This window comes from Aquarana catesbeiana, linkage group LG01 (assembly GCF_042186555.1).
Source record: "Aquarana catesbeiana isolate 2022-GZ linkage group LG01, ASM4218655v1, whole genome shotgun sequence".
Lineage (NCBI taxonomy): Eukaryota > Metazoa > Chordata > Amphibia > Anura > Ranidae > Aquarana > Aquarana catesbeiana.
Window position 1 is genome coordinate 330,273,187 of NC_133324.1, and position 12,545 is coordinate 330,285,731.

General features: G+C 41.4%; 1 protein-coding gene across 1 annotated transcript in view; it reads left to right on the forward strand.

Moving 5' to 3' along the window:
* Nucleotides 1–12,319, forward strand: part of LOC141132210 (P2X purinoceptor 7-like) — a 12,549-nt gene extending 230 nt beyond the window's left edge. The window contains exons 3-4 of the mRNA XM_073620382.1: nucleotides 11,559–11,929; nucleotides 12,094–12,319. Of these exons, the coding sequence (XP_073476483.1) occupies nucleotides 11,559–11,929; nucleotides 12,094–12,283 (561 nt within the window). The 3' untranslated portion in view covers nucleotides 12,284–12,319. The remainder of the gene's footprint in view (nucleotides 1–11,558; nucleotides 11,930–12,093) is intronic.
* The last annotated feature ends 226 nt before the right edge of the window (nucleotides 12,320–12,545 follow it).

The window sequence follows — 12,545 nt, forward strand, 5'->3', positions numbered from 1 at the left end:
GTAAGTCTAATTTATATGTAATGCAGTTCATCAACACATATGTGTGTATTTCTTTGTGATTTCTATGGTTTGTTAGGTTCAACTTTTAAATAAGTTGCTTTAAGTTTATATTGCTTTGTCAAATTATTGCTTCTATAGGAATTAAGACACAGAGTCAGAAATCCGTGTATCAGTTCTTGAGCATAATGGACTACTGTCTTTACTCTTTCAAAGGCCTTTTATAGGCAATTATACAAACAATAGCATTAGCACAACCCCCACAAAGGGCAAGGGTAAACAACAACAGGAGTCACCTGGGCTACGAACACAAGCTTCAACACCATGGTAATACAGTTACAAGAAAACAAAAGCAGCTTCAACTGAGTTCAACAGCCAAAAGTTACATTCATAACAGATTTACACGTAGGCATTATATTAAGTGAGAACTCTAAATTAAATCCCTGACCTTATCAATTTCCCCCTTTGACATCATCCTCTCCTTCCCCCTGGGTCCTCATGAATAAGTTCTAGTCAGTTTTTCCCCAGAGTCCTTTCCCTGACCGCGAGTTGTCAGAGGGGTAGAACCCATCCCCCTAGGTATTACCAACATCTTAAAATTCAAGAAGAGGAGTTTTATAAGAGTAGGGTGATGTCAATACACATTTATCGGTATGCCCTGTCTATTCTCCTAATTTTCCTATTTATTTTCCTGTATACACATATATTCGTGATTGTAAGTGATATTAATATTAGAATAATAATTACCATTGGACTTAACAACCAGTGAAAGGTATTGGTTGCTGTAGAAGACATTCCACTAAATATATCCCACCAATGTGGTGCAGTATCCTGTTGTATCTGTGAGGAAAGATGTACTAGTCTACCTTTGTCAATAATTGCAGATACAAGGTTATTCTGTAGGGTATGTTCTAGTGTTTCTATGTGTTGTCTTAACAACTCTGATTGTTCCAAAACCTGTTTTAGTGGGTCTAAAGAAATTATAAAGGGTGTAGTGTCAGTGAGATTATGTACCTCATAGACTGAAGAGAATATCTTATCGGCGTCTGGTTCAAAAAGATAGGTGTCGTTACCCCATTGTAATATTTTAATCTTTTTTATACATCCCGCAAACGGCGCCGATTTATTTAATGCTGACATGGTGCGGTTATCATTAGTAATGATACAAATATGCTGGGGTCCTATTTCTATGAATCTATTGTTCACATTTATCGGTGTTCTTTGCATTTTGCATATGCTAGTTTGGTATTTTAACAAGCAAGGTTCATATACTGGGGAACTTCTGCCACATACCATTCCCTTATTGGTTCCTTCACATAGAGGTAAATCATGGGTTCTATTTCCTTTATCTACATATTTCCCATATATTTCTGGATACCAAAACTCGTCTTTAATTACTAGTGGCATGACCACTATTTTACACATTTCCATTACATCTGCTACCCGGTATGCTTCGAACCTTCCTACACACCATTTCTCCTCACATTCTATCTTATCCCCTTTTACTTGGAACCATACACCATCGTCAGTTAAACCCTTAAAATATTTCATCCAGGTATGATAATTTCCCAACTGTAGTTCAGTCCTGGCCCTATTTATTTGTATATGATAGGATAAGAGGTTAAAAGAGCACTGTGTGAAATTTACAAACTGTTGATTTTGATTCCACAGCTGGAGCTCTGCTCCTATCGTGTGATTTATTAACCCTCCCAAAAATTGTAATAGGGGTATTTCTTGCAATTGGGTTTCAAAAGGAGTGGGTAACCATTTGCTTGTGATAGTCAAGCTGTCAGCTATGTGTCCCCCTGCATGCTTCCATCTGTTGTTCATTTCTTCTATTTCGACCGAGTTTAAAATTCCCATCCCTGTACCTGTCAGTCCCAATAGTGTGTCGTACCATTCTCGTTTATACCTACACTCCGGTATCGGGGGAAAGGTGATATTGAATTTTATTTTTGTTTTCTGTTGTGATGTTGATACATTTATGCAAGTGTTTGGTACGGGTGTTAATATGGAAGATTCAATTGTTGGCGTTACTTCTTCCTCCATTTGTATGTGAAACCCATAGGTCTGTGCCATCCAGTACCACCCATCATTTCTCTCTTCCCTCCACCAAGATGCAGAGGAAAGTACTGGATTGATTAACGGTAATATCTGTCAGATTAAACATCCCTTCGGTTATATTCCCTCCTTCTGCCATGACTGTTAATATTTGGTACATTTGTCCCACTACCCGTTCCCGGGCTTGTTTCCATGTCTGTGAAAGGGATATTTTATGACACCTATGGTTCTTACTATTGTTAAAGGGGAAACCCATATTATCGTTCCACTGGAAAGTTACAGTTACTTCTGAGAGGGGGTCTGCCTGTATCCATGCTATACCTACATCTACATGAAAAGGTCGCCTATGTCCTTCAACAGTATAATTACCCACAGTGTAATCCTTATTTATCTCATATCCTGATACATTTGCCACTTTAGGGTCATCTATGCTCCATTCGAAAGTCATTGTTTCCTCTACTTCAAGTACATTAATACCAGGAGTCCATGCATATATTTGTAAAACAACAATCTTCAACAAAAAATATGTAAGTAGATATTTCATCATGTTGTTTTCTCGGGTTGTTTCTTGCAATGTGATGCGTGTATCCAGGTAGGTTTTCCTTCCAGCTTTACTGAGGTGGCTGTGGTCAAGAGTACTTGGTAAGGACCTTCAAACCTGGGTTCCAATGTCTTTCTGGTGTGTTTCTTTACATATACATAATCCCCTGGTAGCAGCGTATGTGTACCTGTTATTGAATTAGGGTCTGGAAGAGAAGAATACACACTTTTGTGGATCTTAGTTAGACGTTGTTGTAATTGTATCACATATGCAGTCAAACTATCACATTGCAATTGCATACTCTGTGGAAAGTATAAACCTAATCTAGGTGCATTCCCAAAAAGTATTTCGTATGGGGATAATCCTGTTTTTCCAGTTGGAGTGTACCTTATAGAGAATAAAGCCAAAGGCAGACATTCAGGCCATGGCTTGTTTAACTCCTGCATGGCTTTTTGTATTTTTAACTTTATTGTCCCATTTACTCTCTCCACTGATCCCGAACTCTGTGGGTGGTAAGTGGTGTGAAAACTTTGTTGAACCCCTAACATGGTCATCACATTCTGCATGATTTCTCCTGTAAAGTGTGTCCCCCTATCTGATTCTATGGTTTCAGGAAGACCGAACCTAGGTATTAACTCAGTGATCAGTTTCTTAGCTGTGGCTTTAGCTGTAGCCGATTTTATTGGATAACTTTCGGGCCAACCTGAGAATAAATCGATACACACGAGGACAAATTCAAAGGGGCCGCTCTTAGGCATTTGTATGTAATCAATTTGCAGTCTCTGGAAGGGGTATTGGGCCCGGACCTGGTGTTTTCGTGGGGTTTTCACTTTCTGTCCTGGGTTATTCAGGAGACAGATTTGGCAGGCTGCACAGTAGTTTCTTGCAGTGCTACTGAATCCAGGGGCGAGCCATCCTTGGTTCACAATCCTATACATGGAATTGGAACTGACGTGTGTGGGTAGGTGAACTGCCGCTGCCATTGCTGGGTACAGAGAGGCAGGTAGGCATATTTTGCCCCCTTCCCTCCATACATTGTCAAGGTCTGGTGCTGCTCCCATTCTGACCCACTTATCTTTCTCGCTCTCCCCTGCTTGCTCCTGTAATTTACTCAGCTGCTGCCATGTTGGTTCTGGGATACTCACCTCTACCGCTGCTATAGTCTCAGGGCTTCCTTCCCCTAGAGCTGCCTGTTTTGCAGTCAAATCTGCAAATGCATTTCCTTTTGCCTCAATTGTTTTTGCGCTCGTGTGTGCCGCTATCTTCATGATGGCCACTCGTTTAACCTTTTTAAGATTGTTCAGGACTCTCTTAATCCCTTCTCCATGTTTTACAGGTGTACCTGCTGCTGTCAGATAACCTCTAGCCCTCCATATGTGGCCATAATCGTGCGCTACACCATAAGCGTAGGCAGAGTCAGTGTAAATATTCCCTTCTCGTTCTTTTAAGTATTCTAGAGCTTGTTCTAAAGCTTTTAATTCTGCTTCCTGTGCTCACGTGTGGGCTGGTAAGGCCTGTGCTTCAATTACCTGTGTATCAGTCACTACAGCATACCCTGTGTGATATTTACCCTTGTCATCAGCAAACCTGCTACCATCTATGTACAAAGTGTGCTCAGCGTTTAAAATTGGTGTATCTGTAACGTGTGGGAATCCCATTGTCTCCTGTTCCATGAGCTGAAAACAATCGTGTTCATTTACTTCCTTAAACAAAAGAGTGTCAGTTTCCTCATTTCCTTTCTCACTAGTACTATTAGCACTATCATTCCCCCTTGCCAAATCTGGTGACTGAAGAGGCAAAAAGGTGGCCAAATTTAAGGTTGTACAGCGCTGAAAAGTAACATTTGGAGGTAAGAGTAAAGTACACTGTAATCTTAATTGCCTAGCCATTGAAATGTGTTTGGGCTGTACCTGAGACAAGATTGCATGTATGTCATGTGTGGTATGCACTACGACTGGATTGTCTAGAACAATCTCTGATGACTTATCTATGATAATTGACACTGCAGCTACCGCCCGTACACAGGACGGTGAACCTCTAGATACTGGATCTAATGCTGCTGAAAAGTAAGCGACTGGTCTTTGTTTTACATGTGCCTGTGTCAGAACACCTGTGGCATGTCCAGTGATCTCAGCAATGTACAGATTAAATATCTTGGTGTAATCTGGTATACCAATAGCTGGGGCAGAAATCAACAACTTTTTCAAAGTGATAAACGACTCATATGCTACTTCTGTAAGCACATACGGTACAATTTTCAAACAATCGTATAATGGCTGCATCAAAGCGCTAGCATGTGGTATCCACTGTCTACAATATGACACGATATCTAAAAACATACGCAATTGTTTGAAATTCCGTGGGGGTAACATTCCCTTTATCACTTGAACCCTCTCCTCAGTGAGATGTCTCGTACCCTGTGATATACAATGTCCCAAAAAGATAACTTTTTCCTGACACACTTGTAACTTTTTCTTATTAACCTTGCAACCTTTTTCTGCCAAAAATCGCAACAAATTAAGGGTGGTGGCCAAACAAGTTTCCTTGTCAGGGCAGCATAACAATAAATCATCCACATATTGTAACAATACACAGGAATCTGGTGGTACCCATTCTCCCAACACCGTTTGCAATGCTCGCGAATACAAGGTAGGTGAATGCACCATACCCTGAGGTAGGCGTGTCCAGGTTAGTTGCCGATTTTTTATTGAAAATGCGAACCAAAGTTGGCATTCTTCAGCAAGCGGGACGGAAAAGAAAGCATTCGCTAAATCTATAACCGTAAAGTACATACTGGTTGATGGTATTTGTGACAGTAATGTATGTGGATTGGGTACTAAAGGTGTCATCGGGGCTAGTATTTTGTTGACCGCTCTAAGGTCTTGGACCATTCTATACTTAACCGGACTACCGGCTACTAATTTCTTTTTAACCGGGTACAAGGGAGTGTTTGCCGGTGATTTTACCTCTTTTAGAACTCCACTTTTTAAGAAGGATTGGACCTGCATTTCTATGGCCGCCTCTTGAGGTGCACTAAGTGGATACTGCTTTTGTTGGGGAAGCACTGCTCCTGGAATCAGCTGTAGGGTAACCGGAGGTATGGGCAAAAGTCCAACATCAGCTGGATGTTTCTCCCATAGTTCTCCTGGAAGGGACGACAAAATCTGATCTAAGTCTGAAGGAGGTGGGCCGGACAATTCCGATTCCTCCTCTAGGTATTGTATCAGGTTACACATCTCCATGTGTTCTTGATTATCCCCTATAGCTAAGGTGACAGTGCCATCTGGGTGATAGGTAATGTTAGCTCCTATTTTCTGCAAAATGTCAGCTCCTAACAAATTAGTGGGGGCTCCTCTGGATACCAGAAAGCGTGAAAGGAACATGTGGTTTCCTACTTTAACTTTCAGAGGTTTTGTAAGCGGGGCGTCGGCTAAAATGCCATCATATCCAGTTATTAGTAAAGTGTCAGGTGATTTTTGGCCAGGGAGTAGTTCAGAGTCAGAAAGTAACGAGCGTGAAGCTCCTGTATCGACTAAACAAGAGATTTTCTTATTACCAACCGTTATATTTGTCTTAAGCATTGTTGTTTTGGATTTTTCTAAAACCGGGGTGAGTCATGCTCGTGGACCATCTCCCTGCTGCCTGATATGACTATTTTTGTTGTCCCTGGGCTGGTTCCTTCTCTAATTAACTGGAGAATCAACACCTTCCTCTCCTTCATCCCTTATTCTTTTCCTACAGTTGCGTCTGATGTGACCAATCTTGTTACAGTAGTGACAGGTAAGGGGTTTGCGAAAGGAACCTCTACCTTGCTCTTGGGGACCCCCGAGTGCGTTGATAGCATGAGATTTCCTCCCTTTGGTTTCTGCTAAGTCCGCCTCTATGCCTTGCGCTTTTTGTAACAACGTCCCTCTATCTCTAGTTGCCCTCCACTCTGGTGTGCAGGCTTTCAGTCTCTCACTTATCCGTGGAATTAATCCCTCCATAAATTGTCTATTGAAGGCTCGGATTGTGACTGGCAGGGCCAAGTCCAATCCCTCATCTGCCATCATACTTTCCATAGATAAGTAAAATTCCGATACAGTCTGTCCTGGCATTTGCTTCATGGGTGATATGGACCCCCTCTCCTGTTGTTTTGCCTGACAAAAAGCTTCTAATCTAGCAATAAAAGGGGCCCTTGAGTCTATATGTCTGACATGTCCTGCCTCCAGGTTGCCCTCCCCATCAACTTGTCCTGCAGGTCTGTGTGGACCTATTTCTGTCATAAACTGGTTAAACAGGGTCAGAGTCATTTTGTGTCTGCATAGATCCTCCCCATCCTGCCAGGTCGCTTCATGTGTATTCATTAACTGTGTCACAAATCTACAAAAAGCAGCTGGCTTTGCTACCGGGTCTGGGGCGCTCTGTATTAATGCCATAAGGGTGTCTGCCGACCATGGTGCCCAAGTCCTTATTTGCATTCTACGAGTGACAGTAGGTGGGGCATTTGGATGGGCTGCTTGTCCAAATTCTGGATTGTTTACCTGAACAATGCGTGTATCAGTGCGTACGGGAGCTACAGTTTCTGGATGAGGTTTTTGTGCCCCACAATGCACACATTCTGCTGCCCATTCTGGGTTTTGTGCTCCACAATCCTGACAAACCCATCCTCTCCCCTCAAGTCCTGGATATATCTTGTGTGGTTTGCGTTCTACGTCAGTGTATGGGGGTGGGATGGCTGAGCTGGGAGCCTCGACATTTTTTGTTCTTCTATCTTTCATATCCCAACCATCACAATCTGGATTATACTTCCACCCCTCTTCTTTCGCTCTATTTGAGACCTTAATTAAGCATTGAACCTGACGCATCCATTGCTTCTCTAACACCTCTCCTTGTCTGTCCCTTTTTATTTCACTCCATACATCCGGGTCTAAGCCCGCTGCTCCTTTCACCTTAAATTTACGAAGGACATCCTTTAAGTCCTGTGCTTCGGTTTTCCCATAAATGTTCTTAATTATCTGTGGCACCGTATAGTGCGCCACTATTCCCTGACGGGGTTTTGTGTTCCTCTGGCCCATTCTAACAGTCCTGCCTAGGTAGCGTGTGGGACACTTAGTGTACAATATAATGCGGCTACAACATATACAAGAATGAATAATTACTTTATATGCTAGCCCAATAACAAACCAGCTAAGTTACACTAGTTCCTCGTTGCCTTCCTCCTAGGGTGCTAGAATACTAAAAACCTCTTCCGGAATGAGATTTCTGAAATCGAATTACTTTATATGCTAGCCCAATAACAAATAATTACTTTATATGCTAGCCCAATAACAAACCAGAATGCGGCTACAACATATACAAAAATGCGGCTACAACATATACAAGCATTCCTTTAAGTGGCCAGGTATCCGACTAGATCTCCGGACTTTTGGAGATCTTATTCCCTCCCCGTATCTGGGAATCCCTCTCATACACTCTTATCCCTGCTTTATGGAGCAGACAGGGCTTATACTCTCAACCCGTCTATGGTTTATGAGTTAGATGTGAGGTTAAGCATAAGCGTCAGACCCCCAAGCTCACAAGCCCTCAAGTTCCCAATCATGTGAGGTAAGGCGCATTCCGTTGCTTAGTTCGGCAATCCCCTTCTAACTCATACCATCCTTGACAAGGCTCATTCACTTTCTCAACAAGACAGACACAGACAACAAAACAAACAAATAATTCCAGCAATATAAACTAAAATATGCAGTAATTCTAGACTCACCACTACAGAGGCTGGTGTTTTAAAACCAGGAGAACCGTAACTGACAGAACGGATAGGCACAAATCAGGGGAGCACAGAATATAAGAAAAATAAAGCTTTTTCTTACCTGGCCAGGTTTTTTTAATCTGTGGTTCCCGGAATGCCTATTCCTTTTTGTTCCGTCAGCGTAGCTCAGCCACCTCTTGTAGTATCATTGGTGAGTCCCTGCTCCGGGCGCCAAAATGTTAGGTTCAACTTTTAAATAAGTTGCTTTAAGTTTATATTGCTTTGTCAAATTATTGCTTCTATAGGAATTAAGACACAGAGTCAGAAATCCGTGTATCAGTTCTTGAGCATAATGGACTACTGTCTTTACTCTTTCAAAGGCCTTTTATAGGCAATTATACAAACAATAGCATTAGCACAACCCCCACAAAGGGCAAGGGTAAACAACAACAGGAGTCACCTGGGCTACGAACACAAGCTTCAACACCATGGTAATACAGTTACAAGAAAACAAAAGCAGCTTCAACTGAGTTCAACAGCCAAAAGTTACATTCATAACAGATTTACACGTAGGCATTATATTAAGTGAGAACTCTAAATTAAATCCCTGACCTTATCAGGTTGTATATTTACATATACACACACACACACACACACACACACACACACAAAAAAAATATACATGAAAATCTCACTTACCGTATTTATCGGAGTATAACACGCACCGGCGTATAACACGCACCCCAATTTAGGAGGGAATTTTAAGGAAATAAAAACTTTTAGGAGGGAAGTTGAAGGAAAAAAACCTTACATTTAAATGCCCATCATTGCAGCCTTCTCAGTGCAGCCTTGTCAGTGAAGCCATGTCAGTGCAGCCATGTCAGTGCAGCCTTGTCAGTGCAGCCTTCCCCAGTGCAGCCTTCCCCAATGCAGCCTTGCATCCTGTGACCCCTGCCATCCTGTCTTTTAAAATCGCCGACCGCGATTTGAAAATGGCGCCGCCGGCGCCGAAATACACAGAGCCTGTCCTCGGCTCTTTTCGGCGGCTCTCGTTTACTTTTGGCTCCACTCGTAGTCCCAAGCGGAGCTATCCGAACCTAGCCGAGTACACTCGGCTAGGTTCGGGCGGCGCTCGAGTGAAGACGAAAGTGGCCGAGAAGAGCCGAGGACTGGCACTGTGTATTTCGTCGCCGGCGGCGCCATTTTCATATCGCGGTTGGCGATTTTGAAAATCTGACAGCTCCGGATCGCAGGGGATCGGCGTATAATACGCACCTGCGATTTTCCCCTGATTTTAAGGGGAAAAAAGTGCGTGCTATACGCCGATAAATACGGTATATCTAAAGATAGATTATATATATATATATATATATATATATATATATAATATCTCTCTATAGATGTAAAATTTTATCTCATGCTTGTAGTTTTGATGGCTTCTCTCCAAATTGGCAGTATATCTATTGCAGGCATGTCCAAAGTCCAGCCCGCGGACTTTGGACGGCCCGCAGTCCGGGTTTGAACGACCCGCTTGGTTATCTAAACATGTATATCTTTTGTGGCCCCCGACGATCGCCCAGCGCCGGGGCCACAAAAGATATATAGGCTGGCTGCCTCGGAGGGAGGAGGCGGGACGAGCGCAGTGCACACAATATTAGTATTTCCTTTTTACACGGCTGCCTCTGTAATAGGAAGTCCCGTCTCTGGCGCTGCCATTGGATGACTGTTCTGTCCATCAAAGGAGGCGGGACTTTTTCTTAAAGAGGCCGCTGTGTAAACAGGAGATTCTCCTGTAGGATATCTTTGGCGCTCGTCATACCCCCTCCATGTGCCCTACAGGGCTGCGCTGATGGTAATGGTTGAGTGCATTACTGGCAATGGTGGGTACATTACTGGCAATTGTGGGTGCATTCCTGGCAATGGTCTGTGCTGCATTCATGGTAAAGATGGGTGCATTCCTAGCAATGGTGGGTGCATTCATGGCAATGGTGGGTCCTGCCTTCCTGGCAATGGTGGGTTCATTCCTGTCAATGGTGGGTGCTGCATTCATGGTAATTGAGGATCTGCTGATGGGCACTGTCCCTTATTTTGCTTCACAGTTCTTTTATTAAAAATATTAATTTATTTTTTCATGAAACATCCCTCTTAAAGTGCAGGTGCGTGTTATACGCCGATAAATAGGGTATATCCAAATAACACGGCCAAGCTCATCTCTTCAACACACACACAGCCACAAAGGCAGGAGAATTCTTGTTGGGCAGTGTATTAGTGCTCGAACGAACACACTTAGACCAAATTTTTATGGTTCATAGAATTTCAGGCAAAACGGTCGGCCTTCACGCATGTTCATTTAATAAAATCTGGCCCTCTTTGAAAAATTTTAGTACACCCCTGATCTATTGTGTTCTCCCTTTTGTTAGTGAAGAATGTCGGTAGGGATAGCGTCAATTTAAGACACAAAAACCAACCTCCTTTATATATAAATGGATTGACTGGTGTCTTAATTCAACCATTAAAAAATAAGAATTTCTGAACCAATCACTGAAACTTGGGTGATCACGGCCCCTTGCCATGTCATCACATGTAAGTACATGACAGATGATCACGTGATTATAAAAAATAGTGATTTTATTATTATTAGACTCACGCTGATAGCATGAGTATAAAAATATTTATCTAAGCAGTTTTTTGGCAGGGTGATTTCGTCCCCAAGAGGTAAAAAAATGTTTCCTCATAATCTGTGGCCACCACTAACCACATTGACTCAAATCAGTGCACACCGTTTGAAAACTGTGCAACCAATAAATTCTAAACAAATATTCCAAACAGTAACTCCTCATTGCCACCTTTCACAGCTGCCTATCCCGGTCAAGATCTAGTGCTGATCATTGCCCCTCAGTCAATGCCCAGCAGTGACCTTCAGTGCTAACCATCGCTGACACCTCAATTTGACCACCAGTTGCACGTAACAGTGCACACCATTTCTGACTGTCAGTGCTCACCAATGCGGTATTATCAGTTCCTCTCAGTGCAGGCCATCGGTGCCCATCAGTCCCGCCTTATTGTTGACAATCAATGCATTCTTTTAGTATACATCATCAAAGCCTCTTCACATCACATAACTGATGATCAAAACATGCTTGTTTGCTAAATGTTCAAAATAAATAAATGTAATTAATACAAAAATAAATTATTCTAAAATAATTTTTTGTTTTTATTATTTACTCATAGCGAAGATTGCTTATAAAGAAAATCTGGGCTAGGTATCCAGCACCAGAAAATGATCCGGCTTTCCCAAATAATCCCACCATATCCTCGACTAGCGATGGATCTTCAACAGAAGACACTGAAGTAACCGAAACAGAAAGAATAGGCAATACCAATTGGTGTTCGTGTGAAAGGTGCATAAAAATGCCCACACAAGTTGAGTCGATCTGTTGCCGTGAAGTTGATGCGGTTGATGCTTGCATACCAGAGGGACATCAATGCATTACGCAGGCAGATACATTTCTTTCGCAAATTGTGCACCATGAACATGTGAGGATAGCGAATATCGCGATTCATCTGGATAATATCCCGATTGTAGATGCCAATAACAACAGGTCATTAGTTATCTTTCATGTATTTTTTCTCTTTTGAAATATAGATTATTTTGAGTAAATCCGTAAGCTGATAATATTTATATTTATGAATTTCATGACTTTTTTTTTTTTTTAAATATTTTTTTTTAGATAATAATTTTACATGTTTGTTTTATTTATTCCAGGAGATTACGTAAAACAGCATATCGAATGTTCATCGCTTGGATTTATGGGATTTTAGGAAAGGGAAACAGAAGGGTTATACCTTCTTGTGCTGTTAATGCAGTGAGACATGTTTTTCCTGATCCAAATGGATCATATGTTGGATTTCTTTACTCAAATGATTATGATGCTTCTGAAATGGCTTTCTATTAAATAAAAAAATAAATTATTTTTATGGTTAATTTTAAATTTGTGTATTTTTGTTTATTTATTATTAAATAAAAGTTTATTCTATAAATAATTAGTGTGTGCTTTATTTACTGCTAATGTTTATTCATTTTCTTGATATTTTTGTTATAAAAAAAATTAAATTTATTAATAACATTTTTAGATTTAGTGCAAATAAAAAAATTGTATATACTGATTTAAAAAAAATATATATCCAAGTTCAATGTGCAAACACTATAAACCAATT